The following is a 26,358-nucleotide window of genomic DNA, read 5'->3' as shown; positions in this document are numbered from 1 at the left end:
TGCCCGTCATGAGGATACACAGAACGCACAGCAGGCGCCTCGATTCTTAGCACCGGCTACAGGTCAAGCCCTGTCCCAGGCCATGGGAACAGGACCTCCAACTTGCCCTTGTGGAATTTAGACTCTACTGGGGGTGGGATGGGGAAGACACGCTTTTGAAAACGAGCCATTGACTACGTAGTATATGACGTAGCCGTCAGTGCTGTGAAGAATGGGACACAGAGTGAGGGGCCGGAGGATGGGTGACGGCGCTTCTTGGGGTTGTTGAGGAGACACCCGCAGGGAGCCGGTGAGCGGGACCTGCGGGGGAAGGGTGCAGGGACGGTAGGGAGTCTAGACCGGAGTGTGCGAGGGGGATGGCGGGCGTCCAGCGGGTTGTGTGGGGGGAGGCAGAGGCCTGGGGCCTTGGTGCCCGGGCTGGCCTCATCTTCTCAGTGGGCCAAGAGGCCCTGCAGGACCCGAGGACAGGAACCTTTACGATGGGACCCCTTTGGCTGCCGGCTGGAGAACAGACTGCGGCGGCCGGCGAGGCCGGGCAGAGCAGGGTGGGAATGGGAATGGGAACGGAGCGAGAGAGAAGGTGGGTGGGGGGAGGGGGAGGTTGGGGGAGGAGAGAGAAACGGAAAGGCTGTCAAGAGGAGAGGAATTAAATTCCTCTGAGTCAACATCAAACTCATCCTCGGGGGCCTCTCTCTGGACCCACACTCATCACATGAGCGGTTTCTCACCCTTGCTACCTCCTGAGTCTCTCCTGGGGCTGGAGGGGATCAGCAGTGTCATTTTCCTTTTTTCACGGACTGCCTCTCACATGCGTTCTCTCATGAGGGGACGCGGTGGGGTTTTTTCCTTCAAAGAGTGTTTAAACCTCCCCCCAGGGGGGGGCGCCTCTCTGAGAAGGAAATGGACTAATGTGTGCTAAGGACTCCCAAGCAGTAAGAAAACACATTTTTCCCAATAAGACACCAGGGGCCAGAGTAATTGCCATTTCCAAGTGATACGTGTCTGCTTCTTCGTGTTACTGATCTTTCGAGCTTTTCTTTCCTCAGTCTGAAGAGTCGTCTGATTCCTCGAAAGCTTTAACTGCCAACACCTGGCGGTGGGTGGCGTGCGTGAGTGGGGCACCTGAATTAAGGCAGGTGTGTCTGGCAAAGATCTCAAATGTGTCTCTCTTTGGGGGACGACCTCCAGCCTAGGTGTGTTAGAAGCCGTTTAAAGATCATTACTATATCCCAGTGATGCTGAATTCTGATGAACTTTTCTTAGCTACTGGGTGGGTGGGGATAGGAAGAGAGGAGAGGGTGAGATTTCTAAATGGTAGGTGTAAAAACGAGTGAAAATGATTTCTTTTTCAGTAATGAGTTTGTTCCCAGATTGGCTAATGGGTGTCTCTAAATCCACGCTACATTAAAGGAGCCCACTGTCTCACTAGCATTCTGTAGCCCGTGGGTTCAGGGAGACCGTGTGGAAGATCCACAAGTGTTTCAGCATAACTTGGCTTTCGTTGCTCGAAGCGTTGCTGGCACTTTCTTTAATCAGAATGGAAATAAGGACAAGCTGAGAGCCTGCAGACGCGCGGTACTTAAGGGAGAGACCCAGTGGTGTCTCCGTGTGGCGGGTGGACGACAGAGGGAAGGCCGGGCTGGACCGTGTGGCCTTGCAGGCCCAGGGTCTCCTCCTTACCCTGCATCTCCTCATGGCTTCCCTCGGCCGGGCCTTCCCGCCCGGTCGTAGAGCTCTGGCCGAGATGGACGACGGCGGCATTAACAAAGAACTAAAGCAGAAACTGAACTTCTCGGGCTGTGAAGACGAGAGTGAGAACGGAGGACAGCGGGAAGGCCCAGAGGGCAGGGAGGCCCGGAGCTGCACCCCAGAGAAGTCGGAAGCTCCTGACTCAAAGGCCAAGTTCATACTTCCCAGCACACCCCTCAGCGAAGCACGAGAGCTCGCACTTCGGGAAAAAGACACAGGGAGTCCAGAGCCTGTTTTGAGGACTCTGGTGTCAGAACCCCTCACGTGCCCTGCCACGCCAACCCAGCCAGGCGACCGGCGAAAGCTGCTGCACTGTGAGAGCCCCTTCACTCCCAAAGTGAGTACGTGGTGGAGGGGCGGGGGGCGGACCCAGGTTCCTGCGGTTCAGCTGGAGGAGGAAGGGGACTCGGCCCTTTGTGTGTCTGTGATAGACTTGCCTCTCAGCCTCACTTATCCCCAGTTATGTTTTTCTTGGTGAAAGTGAGGAAGAGTTTAAAGTTTTCCGAAAACAGAGCTGAATGTCTCGCCGTCTGTCTTCTCAAAGCCACTGGTGGCAGCGCCTGTTCGGTGGGGGCTGCAGATGAGTGTTGGGTGGGGAAAGCTCCCAGGTAAAGAACGCTGGCACCGGCAGGCATGCTGAAAGGCAGCGCCCGGGCCGTGCACGCCGCTCAGGAGAAAGTCAAGGTCTCTGGTGATAACCTGGCTCTTTGCTCAGCCAGCGGCAGAGACAGGACTGGAAACCTGATCTCTCGGTCTGAGCCCAGTCTTTCCATGACGACAACTGGCTCTATCTTTATGTGATTATTTCCTAATGTTTCCTCATGTAAGAATGTTCCTGTTCCCGGTCGGAGCACATGCGTCTCTCCTGGCTGCTGCTCTTCCCAGGAGGAAGTCTTCTCCCCTCCTGGGCCTTGTCGAGTTCAGGCTCTTCTACTGCATGTGAGCCAAGAGGTGACCTGCTGACACTTCTGCACAAGCTGAGGACTGCAGAAAAGTGAAGCTTCCAAGTAGTTAGCATATTCCTTCGTTCTTGTTGCGACTGGTCTCCTGCTACATCATCCCCCAATGGGTCATGAAAGCCAGGGCCGGGCAGGGCGGCCTCCAATGGGCTGGGCCCTGGTGTGTGAGCCTGAGGGCTGGGATCAGCCCTGCTTCCTGCTGGCTCAGCGTGAAGCGCTTCAGATCATCGTGACGACATCTGTGCTGCTGAGGCCAGCGCAGTCCCTGCCTGCAGGTCTCTGTGCGCATGGGCACCACGTCCACAGGGAGCACTGGGCTTCCTGTCTGAGCTGTAAACAAACCACTTTCATATGCTCACGTGTCTGTCTGTGGGTTTTCCAAAGGTCCCAATACCAATCAGCCGGTCATCCACTGATTTCCTTCTTTCTTTTTTGTTTGTTTTGAGAACCCACCGTGGGCAAGGAGCATGGGACACGGTGTGTGAGAGAGATGAGGGGGGCCTACAGACACTGGGTAGTAGGGGCTCCAAGAGCCATCAGGGTTCTGTGGGGGGCTGCTTCTCAGGAAAGATACACAGGGGAAGGAGGCGCGTGAAGGCTAATGAAAGCTGGTGTGTTTGTGACACATAGCAAGTAGTGGAGAGAGGGCGGAGGGAATGTGGCGCTGGGCGAAAGTACACAGGTTAAGAAGACACGGTATGTACATTTCGTTCGCTCGTTTAAAACTTAACTGGACACCCTGACATGCTCGCTGACCCTCTGCGGTCCCACCCATTTACTGCCTTCAGAAAGCGCCCACAAAGTAAAGATAAGCACACACCGGAAACGATCATGCAAGTTCAGATCAGGTTTGCTAGAGGAGCGGCACCCGCGAGGAGAAAGGATGAGGCATTAGGTCTCAAGACATCAGAGAAGCCTTGCCAAAGAAAGTGATGTTTGAGAAAGTCTTAAAGAGTAGGTTGGGGTTTGCCTGGCAAAGAAGAAAGGCGTGGGAACTCGAGGCCGAGGGAAAATGTCTACCGAATGATGGAGGGCAGAGGCCGTGCGGCCCTGGGAAAACCGCATGTTGCTCCACGTGACAAGCCCGTGAGGGTCAGAGGGCAGGCGGTGAGGCCAGAGTCGGCAGGCAGGAGCTCCGTCAAGGCTTTATCCTAAAGATGCTGAGAGGGCCATTCAAGGGTTTTGGGCAGAGGCATCTCGGCAAACTCACGACCTTCATGTGGAGGACGGGATGGAGCGGGAGAGATCCGGTGGCGGGGCGGGAGATTTCTCGGTAGATTTGCTGAGAAGGGGAAGAGCCCGAACGACAACAGCGGTAAACGGAGGAATCGTAACTGACTTGACGGAGGGGCTGAGGGAAAAAGACAGACCTCGGGTGCAGTCGGGCCTCTTGCTGCTTTGAGTGCATGGTTCCTTGCATCAAGGCAGGTGGCAGGAGAGGAGGTGCAGGTTTGGCAAAAGCGGAGAGGTCATGTAGACACTTGGACAGATGGGCCTGAGCACAGGAAAACAATAGAAGTCGGAGATCTATACATGGACTTGGGTGCGGGTAAGTCCGTGTGGCCTGAGTAAGAAGGGACGTGGTTCAAGTCAGGGATCTTGGATGGTGCCAGGATTTGAGGGACAGGCAGAGAGCAGAGCTTGGGAGGGAACTTGGAAGTGTAACTGGGAAAGCACATACTTTATGAAGAACAGGGTTTGGGTCAGGGTCAGAGGGGAGAGGCCAGGGCAGTGATAACTGGAGAGGTTATGCCCGAGACCGGGACACTCGGGAAGGGAATGTTGGTTTAGTTCAGCCCTGCCCAAGGGCAGGACCAGAAATCGTGTGGAGTGACTTCGGCTCACCATCGGGGCTTCCTGCAGGACGGAGATAGAGACAGAAGAGCTTCCTTAGGAGGCAGTGAGGCCCTAATGGCTATATGTCCACTTGGTGGAAATGCAGAAGGGGTTTAAGCATCGGGGCTAATTGTACCAACTGGGCCTTTAACTTTTTTCCCCAGTCCCAAGACCCTGTGATGTTGTGCCTTAGTGGGAGGTTGCCAGCTTCTCCCACCAATTCAGAAGTCAGGGGGCTATTCCCCCAATTCCCCTTTTTTTCTCTTAACCCTCTATAATAGAGCTGTTACTCATGGAATGAGCTATGCTGTCTGGGGCATATTTATACCCTCAACCTGGTCATCTTTCTGGAAACTTTCCACCTGCTTTACTTCTCTGAGATTCCTTTCACAAATCTTGTTCCAAACTACATTCTTTTAGGTTTCAAGTGGATTACTCATAATTCTGACATTCTGGTAATACAATCCATATGAATGTATCTGATACCCTTCCCTATACTGTAAGTGGAGATCACAAAATCTATCAGTCATTACGTTTTCAAACCAGGGATTCTGGTATCGTCTGCCCAGATCTGAGTACTTTTCCTTCCTTTTGCCTGAAAAGTGTCCAGGCCTCATTTGTGGGCCTTGAGGTGTGGCAGCCGGAGCATTCTGTGCAGCCTCCAGGGGCAGCCACGTCCCTGCTTCGTGTGGGATGGAAGCGTTTTACTTTCCACACGATGTTCAGCATTAAAAAAGAAAAGAAAAGCTCTTTCTTAGGGAATGGTTTACTGTAATTCTTTTTTTTTAAGTTTTTTAAAAAAGATTTTATATATTTATTTTTAGAGAGAGAAGGGAGGGAGAAAGAGAGAGAGAGAGAGAAACAATCAATGTGCAGTTGCTGGGGGCCGTGGCCTGCAACCCAGGCATGTGCCCTGACTGGGAATCGAACCTGTGATGCTTTGGTTTGCAGCCCGTGCTCAATCCACTGAGCTATGCCAGCCAGGGTGGTTTACTGGAATTCTAAATTCATGTCCTGAGTCACGTGACATGTGAGAAGTACTACACAGTTGCACGTCTTTAGCACCGACACACGGCCCTATAAAGAACATGTAGGAAGGCTGTTGCTGACGGCTCTCCGCCAGCCTCCCCAGGCTCGCTCACCCTTTGAACTCTAAGACGTGTGTAAAACCCTCGACTCTGGCAGTGACATCGCTTTCTTCATTAAAAAAAAGTTAGGGTTTTTTTTAAATGAAGAAAAATATAACGTGTGCTCTACAGCTTCCTTCTTTTCTGCTTGCAGCAATCATGTCGTATGTGCAGGTGCAAGACTCATTTTTCTGGACCCCGAGTTCTTTACATGTGTGTGAATGCTGCCATGCAGTGACTCATGTTGTGACCCACCTTCTGCATCTGCACCGGAAAGCCAAGGGCAGGGACTCTGGGAAGAGCAGAAATCTTTTAGAAAGAGCCTTGAGGTACAGGGTCAGGGCCTCCGTGTCCACCGTGTGCTCCCGAGGACCTGGGGCAGCTCCTCCGGCCGCTGGCATCGGGTCATATCAGCGTCCCGCTGTCTCTTCGGAGCTCCGTGTCTCTGACCGCTGCCCTCTGCTTCACGGTTTAGTTCTGGTGAGGTTACAGGCCCGTGTTCTCCTCCCGTCACCTGCTTGTGGCCTCACGTCCCGCACGTTTTTCTATTTGGTGGTAGGGCGTTGAAGCTGAGGGGCTGAGAGTTACTTCTCAGTTTTTTGGGTTTTTTTTAAACCCTACTTTATTTGGCGCCTACATCCTAAGGGGAATTGGAAACCTCTTCTCCCGTGTTTAGTCTATGAAATCTTTCCCCTACCAAGTGGTTATTTCTGAAACACTGATGAACCGCTGCCTAGTGGACCGTCCCTCCCTAAAGAGCCGGAATTCACCTCGGCCCCCCTCCCAGCGGCCAGCCCGGCCTCAGCTACTTGGTGGGCACCCAGCCCACATTTTGATGAAGACCTGAGGGCAAGTTCAAGTATACATTCTAAGAACGTAAGGACCAGGTCTTCTAAAGTCATTTCCATTTGTCTAAGCTTAAATGGCATCCTTAAAAAGTCGGAGGTAGGACTGGATGGCGTTGGTGGTTTTCCAAGCTGCCTGTCGGAACGGCCCCAGCACTGGCCGGGGACGCAAAGAAGTACAGCTTCCCGTGTTGGGCCCCGGTCAGACTCTCAGGGGGGAGCCTGGGAATCTGCATTTTCGTCAGAGGACCACTTATGAAGCGACTAGCTTACACGGGAGCAGGTAACCTCTACGGCCCCTTTCAGCAATGACAGGCTTTGGTTCAAATATTAACTAGCTAGCTGACAGGCCACCGTTTTCTTTTCTTTACTAACCCCGTTCGGATTTGCCCTTTGCCATCCTCCCCCCAGGGCCAGCTGAGCCAGCCCGTGATTTCCTCGACGGGGAAGCCGTTCGCCCGTGCCTCCAAGCACTTCAGGCTCACACCCGCGTCCTTCGCAGACGAAGCGACCTCATCAGCTCTGGTGAATATTAACCCCTTCACCCCGGAGTCCTACAGGAAACAGTTCCTTCAGTCCGGTGGCAAGAGGAAACTCCGAGGAGACGTGTGAGTAAGCTGCGGCCCGCGGCTTTGGAGAACTGACCCCACCGTGGTCGACAGGCAGGGAGAGTGTTGGCTTCCACGGGCTTTGCCACGGAGGTTCCAGCATCTCCCCACTCTGAGGTGTGCTGCGAGGTGGCCTCTCCAGGAAAGGCCAGCACGGAGAACGCCGTGGCCCTCTGACTTCCATTAGGGAGATAAATGGGCTGTGGGATTGCCTTCAAGGGCGGGATCGCCTCTGGCAACAGAAGGGGAGCAGGCGGGGCAGTTCACACTTCGAAGAGTACGTTCCATTTCTAGTCTAGCTTGTCTGGCTGGCGGTGGGAGCTCTGCGGCATGGATTTGAACTTCTCTGCAGGTGACGGGAGGTGGGCTGGAGGGGAGAAGATAGTGTCGCTTTCAGAAGTGCTAAAAAGCCAACTGCACTATTGTGCATATTCCTCAGGGGCATTTCTTTGCTAAAATCTCCCCAAGGCTGCTTCCTTACTGAATGGAGCCACCTCTCCAACGAGCCAGTCATGTGTGTTGCCATGAACTCAGCAAAACAATGCACTGCTAACAATCTGAAGTTTTGGGGGTACTTCATGTGTTACCTTGAGTTGTTTCTTTTGGGATCAATGGCTACGTATACCCAGCCTTGGGCCCAGGATAGGTTTTCTCAGCACGGCCTCCAGGATCTTAAATAAACAGACTTCAGCGCAAGGAAACCGCCCACTCTTGTTACCAAGAATTCTATTGGTTTTAGCCATTTAGGATTATTTATAAATCGTCAGAATGAATGTTTTCACTCGTCACTGAAGCTAGTTGGACTAGACAGTTAATCAGAATTCCTGGCAAGGAAATTGGTGACAATTTGGTAATGTCACCTAGTACTTCTGAGAGGGTATTTTTCTTATTTATTGTGTTGTTACTTTATAGTTTCGAGTGTAATTTTATTTTAAGTTACAAACGTCAAGCATCCATTTATTTCCATGAGTGGGATGCCTTCCCTTTGCCATTACCATCCCATACTTCTCCAGAAGAAAAATCTACAGCTTGGCTGATGTAGGAATTGAAATCTTGCAAACAGGATGTTTGTCAGAGGCTTCAGCTCACTGAAAAGGAACCGACAACGTCTTAGCCAGCGTTAGAGCTCCTTCTGCTGTACTAACACTCTGCCCGTGGACCTCATCCACACAGAGCCGGGCCCTGGGGAGGCGGGTGTTGGGCGGGGAGTGTGCAGGGTGGCGGTGAAGACCACCGATGGCCTCACGTGTGCTCTGTGTGCCTTCCTGCCCCCAGTTCTCAGCAGATGTTGTTCTGTTTGCCTGGAACCCTGCTCCCTTCCTTCATCTGGCTCCTGCCCACTCTTGGAACCCAGGCTTACACATCCTCTCTTTTGGGGAAGACTTTTACTCTTGAAATAATTCGTTGGGAACTGTCTGCAGTATCCCTTGATGTCTTGGTCTTATCCTCATAGTATTGAGATCAGTACGTGCTAATTGTATATTGATACCACTTCTTTTTCATTTTTTTTTAAGCGAGGAAGCTGATCCAGGCGAAGGCAAGGCAGAGCAAGGGCTGCCTGCCAAGGTGAGCACCGGTCTCTGTACGCAGTGCCGTGCCGTAGTGACAGTCATTCTCCTCCCCTCCTTCTCTCCTCTGCCCCCCCCCTCCCTCCTTCACTCCTCCCCACTCCTGACACTCTGTAGCAAAGGTGCTTTGCATCTGAATTTACCTGGACTCTCATCAGGGTCTGCATTACTAGCTAGTTGTTACTTCACCTGACAGTGTCTGATAGGCACGTTGCTGCATCATTACCTTGGAGTATTTTTATATTAAAGGTTATTGCTTGTGTCTTTGATCTGGGGGGAAATTCTATACCCATGGGGTGGAGAAATAAAGGAAAAATCAAGATATCTAAGGGCTCAACAAAGAAAAACAGAACAGAAAAAAATAGCACGAAGCCAGAGGTTTCCATATAAAAATTTTAGCTCATCAGTATGTCAGTATTGATTTTGATAATCCTCACAAGTTTTGATCTAGTATCTCTCATCTGATAATCTAACCTAATAAAATGCCACTGTAAATACCATCACCAGAAACACTTACTGCAGCCATAACTGTAATATAGCAAAAAAAAACTAAATAAAATAAAATAGGAGTGCTAAGTGTCCAATAATAGGATGGCCGAGTAAATTACAGGTTAAAGTCAGTGGGATATCGCACGGCCATTAAGGTGTTTGCCGTCAAAATGTGGCTAGTTCAGTGGTCCATGCACAGAAGGGGAGGGGTTGAGTTTGAGGGGCAGACGGCAAGTGGGCTTATTTGGTGTTGGAGGCGAGGATGGGAAGGTAGTGGGTGGGTGACTGGTAGGCGGCCTTGAGGCCTCTGATCGGAAGGGGTCCTCGAAGGAAACAGTTAGGTGTGTCCGACGCTGCAGTGCCCTTCTGCAGAAGTGATTCTTACTATCAGAGGAGATGGAGGGAGGGCCGGTAGCTCTAGCGAACCCAGACAGGGAGGAACCAGAGCTTGAGACTGGCTCAGGGCAAGGGGGCAGATCTTGCTGATGGAGACTGGTGTTGGATGTGGAAAATGAAGAGCCAGGGAGAGTCGAGATTTTTAAAACTCAGAATTAGATGAATAAGAGTTCTTGCTAATGGGGATACTAGGATCATGCTGACTTTGTGGAGATAAATCAGCTTGGATGGAGATTGATAGGAATTCATGAAAATCAGAGCCACCATTTACTGAGAATTTACCATGTGCTAACACACACACACACACACACACACACACACACACACACACACACACACACACACACACACACACACACACACACACACACACACACACCCCCCCTTCTCGAGTAGTATTTAAAAGAACCCTGAGGACTGGTTGCTATCAACCTCATCTGACAGATGAGAAAGCTGCTTCGCCTGAGGTTATTTACTAGCCGGGCAATCAGTGATGTTGCTACTTGCCCAGCAGGGGAAGTGGTTACAATATCTAAGCATGTAACCTGAAATAATCAAGTTGACAAGTGTTTTCCGAGCTAAGATTTGTGAGGAAGCAAGCTGAACACAAGTATAAGCGTGCTTACTCAAGATAACAGACACTAGCAGCCAGAGTGCAAGACATGCAGAGGGGGTCAAAGGCAGGCTGGGGGGTTGTTTGGTTTGTTTTTTTTCCAACATGCTCCACCCAGGCCCCAGGCAGCATTTCAGCCAAGGGGCAGGAGCTCCGGCTGTGAGGAGACATGTCCCTTGCAGGAGCACGCGGGTCCAAACAGTGAGGCCAGACAGGAAATGAAAGTACAGAGGAGGCCATCAGCAACTGGGGAGCTTCTTGCTACCACGAATAGTGGTGGTATAGACAGAATCCAGTGGATTGCCCCAGAAGCCTTTTTTTTTTTAAAACCTAGAGAAATTTAGGAATCTGCCTCCATTTTATTGCTCACAATTTCTTTAGGAAGGATGATTTTAACTATTTTTACTACAATATTTCAGAGATGTGTCCTACGAGAGACCGACATGACTTCCCGCTATGAAAAAGAGTTCATGGAGGTAGAAAAGATCGGGGTTGGGGAATTCGGTACAGTCTACAAGTGCATTAAGAGGCTGGATGGATGTGTTTATGCAATAAAACGCTCCACGAAATCTTTTGCACAATTATCCAATGAGTGAGTACCTTTGACATGTACTAGAAACACAGACTTGGATTTGGAAAGCATTTTTCTTGTCAAAATATTTTAAGTAATAGCACTGACATTATGAAAAATGTTCGCTGCTTTTAAAGACCGCCCCACCCCTCCACTGTAGGTCGTCTCCCATTTGTAACCTCAGAAAACTTTCTGAGTTTTCCAGATCGGAGATGAGTTACTTCCTAAAACATACCACGGTCATTTTGGGTCATTTTGTGGTGTGTGTGTGTGCACATGCGCTTGTGTGGTTTCTGTGGCTTTTACTCCTTGGTCTTACTGCTTTTTAAAAATTAATAGATTTATGGAATAACCTTATAGTGTCTGTTTAGCTCATCAGAAACATTGCCAAGTAGGAAGTTATCGTTAACTCCTTGGTCTATCTCTGCTTTGTATTAATAATGAATTCAATAGCCAAGTTTCAAGGACTACACGCAAGAAAAGATTAACAGAGAATTTAAATCTCATTCCCAGAAGTAATTGTTCTTCCTTTCCCCAAGTAAAACAAACATTTTCAGACCCAGCCAAAGCTTGTAATGAACTGTGGGGCTATAATACTTAAGCCAAATCTGGAATTATAGATTTTGGAATTCTCCATTTTTACACGGAAACTCACCGAATACTGTATTTTGCTTTTCTTGTGTTGGATTTCCTGTTCCACAATAAATACTCCTCTCCAGGACAGTCCGCCTGGTCCCCTGTTGGCTGAGTTTAATGTTGGCTTGGACTGTCTGGCCTGCATGGAGTAGCTGGAGGGCCCAGGACAACACCCACAGTCAAGGCCATGGGGACCTTCTCGTGAAGCCCATCTGGGTACTCTGATTATGATACAGTGACGTAGAGGCCCAAAGCCTGTCTGCTGTTGAGGTGGCACCACCTAGGCCTCCTCTTTACTTCCGCCACGTTTGATAAAAAAACACGGACTTTTGTGCCAAGATGACCAAGGTTCTGGTCTGAGGCCTCCTGTCACTGGCTTGACTTTGGGCCAGTCACTGGATTTTCTAAAGCGCAGGTGGCAAACACAAGGCCCGTGGGTCGAATGTGGCCTGTGGTCCACCACCTTGTTTTATCTGGCCTGGCACCTTGTTTCTACCTGGCAGTGGCGCTGAGCTCTTGCTATACTATTAAGGAGTAGTTACGTTTACACAGTCCTAAAATGACATTCGGCCCTTTGTAGCCAACCTCAAGGCTGATGTGACTCCCAGTGAAAATGATTTAGACCCCCCTGTGTCAACTCAGGGGCTTTAGAATCTAAAGCCTTTACCCTTGCCACCATATCTTACTGGTAGTTATGGACATTAGAGATGAAATAGTAAGCAAGCAGTAAGCACTCAACAAATGTTCTGACATGGTTAATAATGCTCCGTGTCTTGTCTTTGAAAAACACGTGCATGTCTGTTGCCTTGGTTCATATTTTTCTCCATGCTCCCCTGTCTCAGGAACTCGGCCTTGCATGAAGTTTATGCTCACTCGGTGCTCGGCCATCATCCCCACGTGGTCCGCTACTACTCCGCGTGGGTCGAGGATGACCACATGGTCATTCAGAACGAATACTGCAACGGTAAGCATGCGCACTGACGACGATGGGGAGGGAGACGGACTTGTAAGTCTTCAGAAGAAAACCTCTGCCTCTTCCTTGTAGCTTGTTTGGCAGAGTCACGCCCACATGTGTGCACGGCCGCTTTGCTTGGAAGCGGGGAGCTGGAGGACATGGGTCGGGCCGGACGGGGACTTCAGGTTTACGCTATTCCCCACGTCACTCTTGAAGCTGATGAGCAGCTGATTCACAGAAGCTGTCACTCCCTTCCCACTTTACTTAATGCCAGAGAACTCTGACTCCAGTGGTTTGAAGGGTAACCCATCCTTTCACCATTTGCTAGGAGTTCTAAAGGATACGGCATAGTCCCCACCATTTTGGGGGGCGGAGGCGGTGAATTTATACAGCCAACTTTTGATTACTTTTCAAGTGGGCTGCTGAGTTCGGGAACCAGCTGCAGTGTTTCCTGCTGCTCCTTTCCTTGGAGCTCTAGGGTTTTCCCCAGAGTAAGGACCCGGGGCGAGGGGCTGGGTCTGAGACTCAGGGCCTCCAGATCTGTTCTCCTAGAACCTTCAGGACGGCACGCGCAGGGTAACCAGCAGAACTTTCTCTGGGCTCCTGCAGTCACAGAGCGGTCTCCTGGTTTAGCGTATTTCTGATCCACGACGAAGGGGCCGACTTAGCAGCGGCCGTGTGGTGTTGTTCTCGGAAACACCTTCCATCAGAAAGTTCAGTGGTAAAGTATAGAAGTGCCACCGCACGGAATAGAAGCTTGCCATCCTCTGGGGAGCGGCAGTCCGTATTCCGGCACGGGGATACTGGATAAGGGCATCCCCCTCCCCCAGCGCGCCTCCCCCCGCCCCCTCCCGCAGAGCTCCTGCACGGGCACGCGGTCTGTCTTCCCTGAGCATGCGCGTGCCCAGCCTGGCTCGTGAGCACGGAGATCGGTGGTAATGCTTCATTACTGTATGCACTGTTACATACACAGGTGGGTAAGTAAATAGCATTATGAAATGCTAGAACCATATAAAACGGTGCAAATCATAATTTCGCATTTCTCTTATTATTTCCTTACAGCCTGATTCCTTTGTAGCTTTGTCTGTGACTTTGTGGGGTTTTCCTTCAATAAGCTCATCCCAAGCCCCCTTTTTCTCAGTGTCTTTGAGATAAAACAAAACAAAACAAAAACGGACCCTATCTTTACAGAGGGGATTGAAAAGTTGAGACTTTTCTTATCATCTCCTCTTCCTAATTTCCCTCACCATGACCCAAGATTCCCTGTTCCTTTCCTCCTTCTCTCTGTAAGAATATTGGTTTTATTTTTATGTTATCTCTATGACTTTTAGCTACTAACAAAGATAATACCAAGCAACAAAAATCAATAAAGCAAACCAAAACAGATTTGGGGCAATGCAAAGATTTCAAAGTGGCCAAAAAAAAAAAAAAAAAAAAGAGAGAAAGAGTGATTGCTCCTCTTATAACTCATCTTTTAATTCTTCTCAACATTCCAATACCTTCTTCAGGCTGGACACTGTATTAAGCTGTAGGTACGAAACACTGTACAGTGAGATAAGGTAAGTCCTTATCTTCAAGGAGCTGTATTCCACTTGCTCCATTACAGTGACCGTGCAAGAGACAATTAGGTGCAAAGCCAGATGGCACAACTACAGCTAAAAAGCTTTCAGAGAAGATGACTGCCAGCAAGAGGCATTGTGGAGTGGAGGCAGGGGCCGGGGCTTTTGAGCCGGGCGGACCTGGGGTTGAAGCCCAGCTCTGCTGCACGCTACTTGTATGTTGGCTGGGATGTCACTTAATCTCACTGAGTTGAGAGACTAGTTTTTTTAAGGGGAGTAGTTTGACAATTGGCCACCACCTACATCAAATGCTAGCACAGTGACAATACAGGATACATGGTAAGAAGTCTGTAGCAGCTATTATTAGAGTGGCCTGAGAAAATCTGCAGGAGGGAAGACTTGCAGAGGATTAGGAGAGTTTGTGGAAGGACCGGGAAGATGTCCAGTTAGGGGGCAGCCTGCAGGCAAAGGGCATGATGGTGCTGGCAATGGGTCTGGCCTCACAGACAGTAGAGACACGATGGGACGGACGGAAGGGCCCCTATAGCAGGAAATAGAAGCAAGGTGCACTGTGGGAAGACAGAGAGGGCTGTGAAAGCCAGGCAGTGGGTCTGGACCGGAGGTGACAGATTATGAGCAATCACTGTCTTTTTGTGATGCTGGTTCACTAACTCCACTGAGCACTCGCCAAGTAAAATGTAACTCTTGATTTCTCCTAACGCAATTCACATATTCTGAACCTTTCGCATGTGAACTGACCGGGGAAAATAAAGCATGCCCTTCTACCTTGTCTTGTCTGTAGCTATGGATACTCCATGCTGAGACTTTGCCCTGTGGCTCTAAATAAAAGACGAGTCCAAAGAATCTGTAAGGTAGCAGAGTAGCCAGTGCCTTGTCCCTTCTCCTCCCTTCACTCCCCCTGAGCCCCCTCCCTTCAACTTTCCCTCCTCATACCCACCTTCCCCCTGTGCCCCTGTCCCAGCCTGTCGTAGCATCAGGCTGGGACATACACAGTTATGGTTTTAATTCAGATGGTAAATAAGATGGTTGAGATAACTCAACACAACTTCGATTGTGACTACGAGAGACTAGCAGTCATCTGAAATCCCTGATTGTCTCCTCGGGGCCCTGAACCAATTCAGGGAACCGGTGTTCCCTCCTCCTCCCCCAACCCTCACGGAGATCCCCTCCCTACAAGTCACCGCAGGGTCAGCCTCAGCCGTCCGAAGGTTTGCAGGAGCAGACTGATTCTGCAACCACCGGGATCCCACCTGATTCAGGACTGGACCATGAGTCTCTCCCCGCAGGCTGTATTTTCTAGTGACGTCTTCTGTCACTGAGGTTCGGCAGAGCGCGCTTATCGAGAACGGTGGTTCTCACGTTTGTCCGTTTGTCCGAGTGATGTGACATCTGGAAGTCGGTGTCCCCTGTGAAATACCGTGAATGCGGGTTACACTTTCCACTGAACCAGGAACCCTTTACCAGCAGCAAAATAAACTCGTGTTGAAGGTAGCAACATCAAACCACGATTGTGAGGGTGCAAGTGTATGAACAAAATATCCTGCTGAATTGTCGGTCTGCATTTGCTGTTTATTACTATGTATTTGGTTTTGTATCAGCTGCATGAGCAGACAGGAAAACTGTAGATGTATTTCTCTTAAGGTTTTTGTGTTTTTTTCCCCTGCCAAGAGGGCAAGTACCTTTATGTTATCTAAAGGAAGGAATTCAGCAGCTCATGCCCTGAAGGGGGTATGAGAAGTGCTGCCCAGAGCTGCTCGGTCCGTTCCAGGGCCCAGAGCTGGCGACAGCCACCGCAGGGGCTGCCTGGGGTTCCGCAGCTGAGGCTCCAGTGTGGCTCGGTGAGGTTAGCAGGGGTGATGTTTACTGTCCACTCAGTACGGCTACGTCCACAGACACATACTTCCTTGTTACTGTGTGCTATTTAGTCAAGAACGGTTAATTATGCTTGTCTCCAAGAAGTGGACAAGCAGCATTAGCTGTAACAAAAAAGGGATATTCAAATACCTTTGCATACAGCATACACGGGTACTTTTCAGTAAGTTCTCCTATTGTCAATGATTCCTTGGCTAACTTTAATATTACCTACAGAGCTTCTGAGTAATTGCAAGTGCTGCCAGCCTTGGTCTAGTCGCCCTTACTGAGTACCCGCAGTTCTTCAGGGGATTAGAAATATTTCTGCGTCTAACCTACAGGAACACGTTCAAGGGTTTCCGAGCACTCCCAGCATGCTTCTCTCTTCCCATACCTATTACGGGACCCTTGACGCAGTCTCTCTCTTCGTTCGGTCGCCAGGATAGACACTCAGATCAGAAGATATTTATTAGGTGCCAGACCTAGGGGAGGCCCTGCGCTGAAGGGCTCCCTGGCTGGGAGAGAAACGAGAGTCCAAGTGGACAGGGGCCTGGACGCAGCCCTCCCCTCCGTGTCCTGCCTCAGAGCCTCACCTGCAAACTCAGTCTCGGGGGACCTCGTTTTCCACAAGCTCCAACACATTCCTCCTTCACTTGGTCTTCCTTCCTAGTCAATGTCACCTGTAGAGCACACTTTATTTTTCTGAGGAGGATCCCAGGGTGGAAAAAACCACCTTTAGCCCCTCTTTGTGTTTCTGAAAGGCGCTGAATTCTTTTCCTTTCTGAACTTAATTATTTTAACATGACAGATCACGCTTCAAATTCAGTTCTTTCATGGAATACTCTTAAATATGGATTTCCTTAAAAATACCATTGCCATCTGAGATCCTATTCTGATGGGCACTTGAAAGGTAGAACTGGGCTTTATAACTGCCAGGAAGACACAGGACTTTGTGATTTTGACGGAAGGGGCTACCGATAAATGCTAATTAATGAAATGGGGGGTCAGACACGTTCTCCTGCCTCAGTGCAGGGCATCAGGCTCAGGTAATCAGGTGAGCCCAGGCCTCGTGTCCAACGATGACAGTGACAAAGCAGGAGCCTCTAGTGGGGGAACAGATACAGTGACTCAGGGTTTAGGCGTGCATCGACATTTCACACTTTCCTCGGGGCAGCAGTCCTGAAATGTTCTTGTTTCATGACATATTTTTAATGGAATTAAACTTAGAATCAATGACATTAAAATTACTCACGGGCTATAATGACTAGAGTGACGCTGGCATGAAATTAATCATCACACCCATGGTAACTGTGTGACTTAGGCCGATTGGCCTTCTGGTTAATCATTAGGTGAAACTTTGAAAATGTTAGTTGAGGCATACCCAAGGCACTAGGGCCACATATTGGATACTGGGGATATGACCTGTTCGTGTCCCCTTTAAAAGCCCTGTAACCCTTCTTTCTAACATGCCTGTGGTGTAGACAGGGGGAGATATTATTATGTTTTGCGTTGACACTGGAGTCATCCAGATTCGCTGGAAATTTGCAAGAAATTTAACGATTATTGACTGAGCTTTCATCTGTGACATTTATACCTTTTCTCTCATTCTGTGTGTGGTGGGGTTCCTCTTGGTTGTTCTTTCCTAGGCGGGAGCTTGCACGCTGCCATAGCTGAAAACACCACGTCCGGCAGTCATTTTGAAGAGCCGGAGCTCAAAGACATCCTCCTCCAGATTTCCCTGGGGCTCAAGTACATCCACAGCTCTGGCATGGTGCACATGGACATCAAACCGAGTCAGTACGGCTCCCCCGGCCCCTCCGGCCCCGCTCAGTTCTCTCCGAGCTCTAGACAGACTCTGTGCCTGTGTGTCTATCCAGTGTCAGAGATGCTGTTTGCTGGCAGAATCCTTTCCTGTCATGAGTTTGCCCTAAACAAGTTCAGTTAAATGGCTTTCACCGTTTTCTCCCTGGGCCCAGGGGACAGAGGAAGAAAAGACTCTTTCCCAGATAGTGAAGCTGAAGTACGAGTGACCACGTGTTGGGTCCGTCCCGTGTTTACTGTTGCTGTGCCCTTCACACGGACTGAAGGGAGCAGAAATGCATGGTTTGGGCCTCGTCGGTGTGAAACTCAAGGAGACGTTGTTACTGTATTGTGGGTTTCCCTCCTTATTTCTTTGTTTTGAGGCCACCAGCCTCTTTGGAGGATGGGGTTATGTATGACGTCACTATCACTTAATGAGGTGTTACGCTGTCCATCATTGAGCAAACTGCTCAGAGGCAGTGTGAGAGATCCCAGGGAAAAAGAGAAACCTCCTCCTGTTGTAAGTCACACGGAAGAGGAAGAGAGGGGAGTGGCTGGGATGGCAAATCCAAAAAGCCTTTGGGGTGAAAAATCTTAGGAATCATTATTTACGTCAACCCTGTATTTTTGCAGGTAACATCTTCATTTGTCATCAGATGCAAAGTGACTCGCTGGCGGTCCAAGAAGAGACTGAAAATGACGCCGACTGGTTTCTCTCTGCTAATGTGATGTACAAAATTGGTGAGTCTGCCTTGTATCCTGGCCTGCATTCTGTTTTCCTATAAAATTTATACTGATGACTCCATCCGTTTCTGTTTTAAGCAAGCCACGCTTTTAAGGAGCTCTGTTCCTTTCTTTTTCAGGAGACTTAGGTCTTGCAACATCAATAAGCAAACCCAAAGTGGAAGAGGGAGATATCCACTTCCTGGCTAAGGAGATTTTGCAAGAGGTATGCATTAGGGGAATGGAGGCTGTTTTGTAACCCACTGAACCTTCTGGCTCTCAAACGAAAAAAGGAAAAGTACATATTTATAATGTAAACTTATGTTATTCCTTTTCCTATTCAGAATGGAGACCAAAGATAGGAGAGAAATTTTCCCCAGAAAGCATGAGGAAAGCTGGCTCATTCATGGATTAATCAGTATTTGTACTGTTCTTTGTAAAGGTTCTTGACCGTTTCTAGTATTTCCTAGAATTCCCAAGCTCATGGATTGCCCAGCAGATGGAAGACTTTACTGGTCCAACCCACCATTATCATGCTACCTACGCTTGGACAGTGTGCCGGCTCTGGTCACTGAGAAGGCCTTTAGTCACTGCCCACCTCCTAGGATGTCTGTGGGGTCAGGCCTGGCACCGCGGTGTCAGTCGGGTGGACTGTGCTCTGCCCTCTGCTGTCTTCCTAGAAGTAAACCTGTCACCACCGTGGACGTGGCCCTGCCCAATGAGTCTGTTTAAGCCTACACTCACTCTGATGAACCTTTCTCACCCGGTGTATCTTCGTCTAGACTCACGTCACTTGGCAAGCCAACTGGCCTGCCTGTCTTCTGTTTGGCAGGATTATCAGCATCTCCCCAAAGGAGACATATTCGCCTTGGGACTGACGATGGCGGTGGCTGCGGGCGCAGAGCCCTTACCCAGCAACGGCGCCTCGTGGCATCACATCCGCCAGGGTCACCTTCCGCACATTCCTCAGGAGCTCTCGGGAGAATTCTACAGTCTGCTCAAGGTGCGCTCTCTCGTGAAACGAGGAGATGAAATATATATGCATTTAAAAAAAATGTAATGGCAAGTGGGTGGGGGAGGGAAGTGGAGATGTTGGTAGTGTCACTGACAGAAGGAAGAGGGCTCACGAGCGGGAAGCCAGCAGACAAACAGCGGACTGAAGGCTTCTTGGGGACATTTAGGGACTATCAGAGAGACCTTTTATGCGATGGTTTAAAAATCTGGTTACATTCTTTCCATTTGCCTTTCTGAACGACCCTGTGAGGTGGGCAGTTGAGAAAGTCAAGGCTCACAATGGTTTCCTGACTTGTAATCCACCTTCGATAATCAACGGACTCCAAAATGAAACCTGGTCTTTTTGCTTCTATTTTGGGATCTTAACTATTATCAATAGTAGCAGTGATGTGATTACTAAACAAACAAACAAACAAAACAAACACTGGGTTTTGAGTGTATAGAAGAAAGTATAAGTTAATTTATTAATAAGTGACAATAGCACCAACCATTTGAGCTGCTGAAAGAAACGTAATGGCAACCCAGGAATCTGTGTGTCACTTGTACTCAGTGACATCTCAGTGTGTGTAGGGACAAGGGAAGGGCGGTCTCACACTGAAGGAGGCACAAAAAAATCTGCACTGTCGAGAAGCTGAGAATTATACTAAGAAAAAAAGTATGTAAGGCTTACTCTAGGGCTTAAGGAACAAGATCCACTAGGATCCCCCAAACAGCCTTAGAAATAATCTACCTTCTTGGAGATTAAATCTGAATTTCGCAGTTTGCCTGAAAACTTCAAATTTAATTACAGATTTGTCCTGCCTCACGTCCGCTTTCCTGAAAGGAGGAGGCAAACCCTTCCTTGCAGTGGTCTGTGTTCCCAGGGTAACCACCTAGTTTTATGTGTAAGTTACCCTCCCATGTAGCAGGAAATTATCGGGTGCCTCAGTTCTGGCCCTGTTCTAGGTGCTACATATATGTTAATTCACTTAATTCTCAGGACAGTCCAGAAGGTGAATACTGCTGTCCCAAATACCAGGGAAAGGAAACAGAGTTTCAGCATAGGCAAGTGACTTGCTCCAGACGACCAACTTAATGGCGGAACTGGCTCTGAACGCCGGTCCCTAGATGGAAGGCCCATTATATAACACTGCTAACTGCTGCATGTAATTAGGTGTTTTCTACTGTCTTCAAGTTGTTTTAGGTTACAGACACCCACCCCCACCTGAAGACAAGGGCTGTAGGAATATATTGTCACGGTGCAGTATCTTTAAGTAATTTTAAGTGAGAAAGGAGCATGCTGTGGTAGAAAGCAAGCTGAACTAGGAGCTGGGTAACCTGGATTTCAGTCTTGGTCCTGTCGAAGACTTAGACAAGCCACTTTTTATTTCAGGACCCATTTTTTCCTGTTTAAAATTAAGGCAGCAGACTAGTTAGTCATCCAACCAGCTCTAAACTATGATACTGAAAGGTAAGTCAGAGGTATGGGCGACTGATGCTACCAGATGCGGATGATGGCCTGTCCCAGGTGGAGCGAAGTTGTCATCTACTTCCTCCCTCCGCACAAAGGAGAAGCAGTTTCAGCCAACCCACCAGCAGAAGCTGGCTTGGAGTTGGCCTGGGTGGGGAGATCTCCTCAACACTGAAGCTTCTGTTTCCTTTGGTCATCAGAGTATGATCCACCCGGCCCCGAGGGAGAGACCCTCTGCAGCAGCCCTGGTGAGAAGCCCAGTTCTCCGTTCCTCGCTGGGGAAAGCAGAAGAGCTCCAGCTGCAGCTGAACTTGGAGAAGATGAAGACAGCCACACTGGAAAGGTAGCTGTTGGGTATCGGAGTTGAGAAAGAACCTATTTGTGTACTGCTCATACTGATATGACTGGCGTATCTTCTCTATGGATGCGAGTGGAACCCGGCATTGTAATACACAGGTTTCCGCCCAGAAAGTGAGTAGCAGCCTGAGGCCCTTTGCAGCACAGGCTGGAGGCGCTGTGACTGAGAGCATTCAGTTAACTCGAAGGAAGCCAAGTGAAGAATATAAGGGAATACAACTGGGGAAGAAAACGTAGTAGGGTTCTCAGTGACAACACGTGTTCTAGAAACTGACGAATGGTCTCCCAGTGCAAGGGAACCCTAGTTAAGGTGAGAAGAGACCTGTTTCAGGATTCCACTAAATTTCAGGGGCAGGCAGCTACTCCCTGTTGGTCCGTGTTCAGAGGAAGAGATACTTTTTCAAACCAAAAGAAGCAGCCTGATTACTTCTTCATATTAGCTTGTATTCATGGGTGCATTAGTTCATTAATCTGTCCCCTCATTAAACAAATGGGAATTAATGAGATGGGGTGGGGCTGGTATAAAGGTCAGGCAGTGACGTGTGAGCAGAGTTCTGAAGGCATTTAAAAGTGATTGTTATATACACTGTGCACTAACATAAAAGAAGATGAAAACATGGTGCGTGTGTAAAATATGCTCAGAAGTCCAGCTTCTTTTGGATACGCAATCCATCTTAGAGTAATTACCCTGCAGAGGCCCCAAAATGATTTCTTGGCAATGACTTGTGGAGACTCTAAGCTTTTAGTCAGGTAATCGTTCCTAATAAGCAGCTTAATATCTTTTTGCTCTTGTTTTGGATTCCATCTTCCTACCTAATAAGACACACACATACACATAATCACAGGAATGTAAGTTTTCCTTCAGGCGTGCTGTGTGCATCCTGTGAAGCCACCTATACAGGCACAGATGACTGTCATCAGCAATGACCAGTAATGGGCACCCATCATAGAGCAGGGGCAGCTGCCTTCTTGCACTTGTCTAGACCGGGGTTGGCAAACTGTGCCATAAAGAGCTAGGTGGTAAATATTTTACACTGTGGGCCATTTGATCTTGGCTGCCATGACTCAACTCTGCTGCAGTAATGTGAGAGGCAACATGTAAGTGAATGAGGGTGGCTACGTTTTCCAATAAAACTTTATTAGCAAAAGCAGGTGGCTGGCCAGACGTGGCCCAGGGGCTGTTGTGCTGTGCCTTCATATGTAGCCTGTAGAGCTGCTCCCACTCCCTCAATTTTTTTTAAATTTTAAAGACAATGTATGCCCCCATCAGCAGGATTTGGGAAACTAACGGGGTGCGTGTGGCGGCACACGTGTGCCGGCCATCTTCTAAGACGACCACGGGAGCGGACTTGCTGTTCCGTGTACAGCTTAGGCTTGTTTCTGTAAATACCGAAGTAAAAAGAAATCGCTGTCTGTATGTTAGCGTTGATCATAAATATCTCTAATTTAGGACGGAGTAACATGCTTTTCCTCTTTCATTGCCAGGAAACTGAGAGAAGTGCAGCAGGCCCTGTCCCCCCAGGAAGGCCACAGTGACCTTGAGGCCTTGGGGGCCCCCACAGCATCACGCCCCAAACGCCTGGTGGGAGGAAAGAGTGCGAAGTCTTTGAGCTTCACCTAAGGGAGTTCTTCCTCCTAGGGCCTCATCTCACACCGACCCACAGTGAACACTGACTGTGCCAAAGTCGCTCTTGTAAATGGAGGGATTAACCAACTTCAATGCCCGGAGATGCCAAATGTATTCCTGATCTAGTACTTATAGCCAAGATCCTAAAGTGACTGAGGTGTCCTACAGCAATGGTCTCAGGCACAATCATCTCCTCTGTTGTTCTATTCCTAACGCCGCCCACCCAGAGTTCATTTCTCACATCCATTGGGCACAACGGGAAAGCGTGGGCTTCTGACCTGATGGGAGAGAAGGAATCAGTCCTCGCTGCAGCCTGTGGACTAAGAGGCTGCTCTAGCGAATGACCCAGGAGGGATCCCAGTGGCTCTCCCTGCACATAGAAAGAAACACAACCTTGTTTTGAGTTGAGGCATCAGCATACAAGAAAGTGCACCTCGATTTCACCAAATGTCTCCCACGCTATATGATGGTATTCGTGAAAGAATTCTCAGCCACTTGAGTTTTCCTACTGTGCTCTCTGAGCGGAGATGATCTCGTTCTCGGATACCGTATTTATTAAGTATAAATGACTTCATCGTTTTTTGAGGCGAGTAGAAATAAGACTGATGGGACAGAAGGACTGGGTCGTGGGGATGAAAGAAGTTGGATGTGATTGTTCCTCCTCGGTCTGTTTGCCCTGACACTCTTGTAAGTGCTATGACTGGTTTTGATTTTCTGCAGGTCACTGATTTCTCCTTGATTTTATCAAAATTTGGCTTTGTTTCCTGTGATTTTTATCATATTTTATCCCCAACCCTTTTCTTTGTACATATTTTTAAAGGAATAGAATATTTGTAAATAAAGGTTTTTATCTTATCCAAAGCCAAATCTGGGTAAAGCACTCGGCTTTGTAATATGTAACTACCAAAGAATGAGAAACTTATGTTGGAAACCATTTCACAAGTAGATGGGTGACAATTTAGTAGGCTTGTACTAACAGGTCTTGGCTTTGAGGCTGTTGCACAGGCCCAAAAGCTTATAATGGCCAGTCTATGGTATAAAATAATGTTGGTCATTAAGGTATTTGATAACTGTGTCACGTTAATAAAGATAGCCTATAAATGGTTTGTAAGGTTTTTTTATGCCTTATTTTCTTCTTTTCCCTTAATGTTTGTTATTTTTCAATTGAATAAACCATTATACAGTTTTTTTCCTGTCTCACAGTAGCAATTCTTTCCATGCAATTTAGTGGGGGTATAGTGCTCCATATTGCCCATTGCCATTTTTAAAAACCAATCTTTATTCAAGGCTTTAAAATTGAGTTAATTTATCTCTTGCCTCTCCCAAGCCAGCCTTGTCCTTTGCAGTAGAGTACAAGGTCAACCCCAATTTGTGGTTTATAAACAGGCAGATTAAGAGTATGCAATGTATAGACGAGAATTTTTTGGTCATACTTGTCTTCTTAGCCAATGACAACTACTCCTACTAGGGACTATAATTTCTTCTCTACCACGTTCCTACCGTGACCCCTGAATGTACTGGGTGGCAGATTATTGGTTTCTCTCCCTCTCTCTTTTGCTGGTCCCCATGGGGCAGGAAGTCACCAAAAGAGAAGGCAGCTGCATAGACACTGCCGGATGTGGAAGATACTGGGTCTATTTTCAATGTGCATGGTGCTTTTTGTTTTTTTTTTTTTTTTTTAGACCAACCTTTTTATGCTTCTCACTACAAAGTACTTGTGGACACAAAGAAAGAGGGAGAGATTAGTGGTATAACAAAGAAAGAACTTTTAGGGCCAAATGACTGAATATGGATGAATTGAGGTAGGGGATCAGGGACAAGTTTTAAAGAAAGATAGTTTCAAAGTTCAAGTCTGGGAGAATTTTGGTACCACTAACACAAATGAGGAGCTTGGAAGGGGGAACATCGTCTTTAAAGGAAAAGACAAATTTAGTTTTTTATTTGACTTAACGTCTCAAGGGGAAGGAGGATTTTTAAATAGGAAATCACGGAAGGGCACTGACAGTAGTGATTTAGTGGGTGGAATGTGGAACAATTCATACCCGTATAAGGCCTGAAGATGGTATAATAAAATGGAATAAAAGTTGCTGAGGGGGTCCCTTAAAATAGGAGGCTATTAAAGCCGTGAGGCACACCTTGTGCCCCAGTTCTCAGAGCTGTTATTAAGTTGCTAAACCTTGTTGCTAAACTCAGCTCAAAGCCCAGCGACAAACATCCTGGAACAACAGCTGCTACCTGGACTTCTATGGACCTTCCTTCTTTGTACTTTTGTCCCCTCATTTGCATACTGGAATCAACCAATCCTTGGTAAGCTAGCAGCAATCCTTCATTTGCATGAAAGAATGGCATTTTGTGGGTTTTGCCTTTATAAACCCCGCCTTCTTTTGTTCTTCTCTCCAGAGTGCAGTTGGATTGCTTCCCAAATCTTCCTTGTTTGGATTTGAATCCTTCAATATTCCAAATAAACTTTTAATTTTTTTTTACAACCTCAAATCTTTATTGGTTAACAATAGTGTTTCAGGAACTCAACATTGGGAAGGGAGACAGACAATGGAGCTAAATGTCTAGAAATATACCGTGAAAGAACAGAGGACTGTGCAATAAAACCGACAAGCCTTGTGAAGGGGGTGGGGGGGGGAGAGCACAAGGCAGGCCTGACAAGCTCAGTGACCCCAAGTAACCCCACAGGATGGTCTGATTATGAATTCTTAACTGGGCATCCCAGGCCTTTGGCAAAGGTCAATCTTTAAGTGACCTCTGTCCATTGTTCTTACGCAGCTAGCATAACATACATTTGAAATGCCAGAGTATTTCGTTTTCTTGTGCCTCAAAGACACAATAGAAGACACAATCGTCAGCACCGCAGTGTGAGACCACAGAAGTCCTCATCGTTATCTTGTGCCCCACAACCACCTCTATGTGCTGTGTCAATTATTACTATTCTGTGCCCTCCGATGTAAAAGAAGTTTCTCCATTTGTCTTGTATCCAAGCCTAGACATTTCCCGATCCCTCGTCCCCACTTTCTTCCACTTTCTTAATGTACCATCACTGAATTTCATGCACCTTCCTTACATCTTCTTTGATTCTAATGTATAAAATAAACTGCAAAACTGCCAATCTACGGAGTATGTCACATCTTCCTCCCCAGCACATGTCATCAATTTAGCTCAATAAACTTGTCAAACTTTTCTACAGGTTTGGGATGTTCTATGTCAATAATACCAACTATTAAGTCAGACTTTTGAGTGGGTCGAGTTGTAACAAGGAAACCATGTTAAGCAGTTCATGGTTTTTCCTTTCAAGGGCAAAGGTGGACATTGAAGGGTTTTAAGTTGGGTCCTGAGGAAATCTGCATGTGTTAGAATGATCTGGAGGGCACCTTCCTTTTCCAGAAGCTGGACAGTGCAAGGACCAGGATAAGGGGGTGACCCCCTCTGGCCTTTATTCTGCAATTGGTAGGGCTCCAGACTCCTCTTCATTACCAGGGCCAAGATTAGGGTGAAGGAGGCAAAATTTAAGGGGCACCAAAGATTCAACCATCCAGGTTAATGATACTTTAGTGCAATATCTTAAAAATATTAAAATTAATAAAAAAATCCATGA

General features: G+C 48.1%; 1 protein-coding gene across 1 annotated transcript; it reads left to right on the top strand.

Annotated features, from left to right (window-relative positions):
• Window positions 1-1,744: 1,744 nt before the first annotated feature.
• Window positions 1,745-22,748, top strand: WEE2 (WEE2 oocyte meiosis inhibiting kinase). Its single transcript, XM_045855744.1, has 11 exons — window positions 1,745-2,086; window positions 6,928-7,124; window positions 8,639-8,690; window positions 10,610-10,782; window positions 12,240-12,361; window positions 17,430-17,576; window positions 18,217-18,324; window positions 18,447-18,532; window positions 19,139-19,309; window positions 20,971-21,113; window positions 22,613-22,748. The coding sequence occupies exons 1-11, from the start codon at window positions 1,745-1,747 to the stop codon at window positions 22,746-22,748; spliced, it is 1,677 nt and encodes a 558-aa protein (XP_045711700.1).
• The last annotated feature ends 3,610 nt before the right edge of the window (window positions 22,749-26,358 follow it).

This window comes from Phyllostomus hastatus, unplaced genomic scaffold (assembly GCF_019186645.2).
Source record: "Phyllostomus hastatus isolate PE091 unplaced genomic scaffold, TTU_PhHast_1.1 phas_scaffold_114, whole genome shotgun sequence".
Classification (NCBI taxonomy): domain Eukaryota; kingdom Metazoa; phylum Chordata; class Mammalia; order Chiroptera; family Phyllostomidae; genus Phyllostomus; species Phyllostomus hastatus.
The sequence above is the reverse complement of the archived record's forward strand: the minus strand, read 5'-3'. Positions and strand labels throughout refer to the sequence as shown.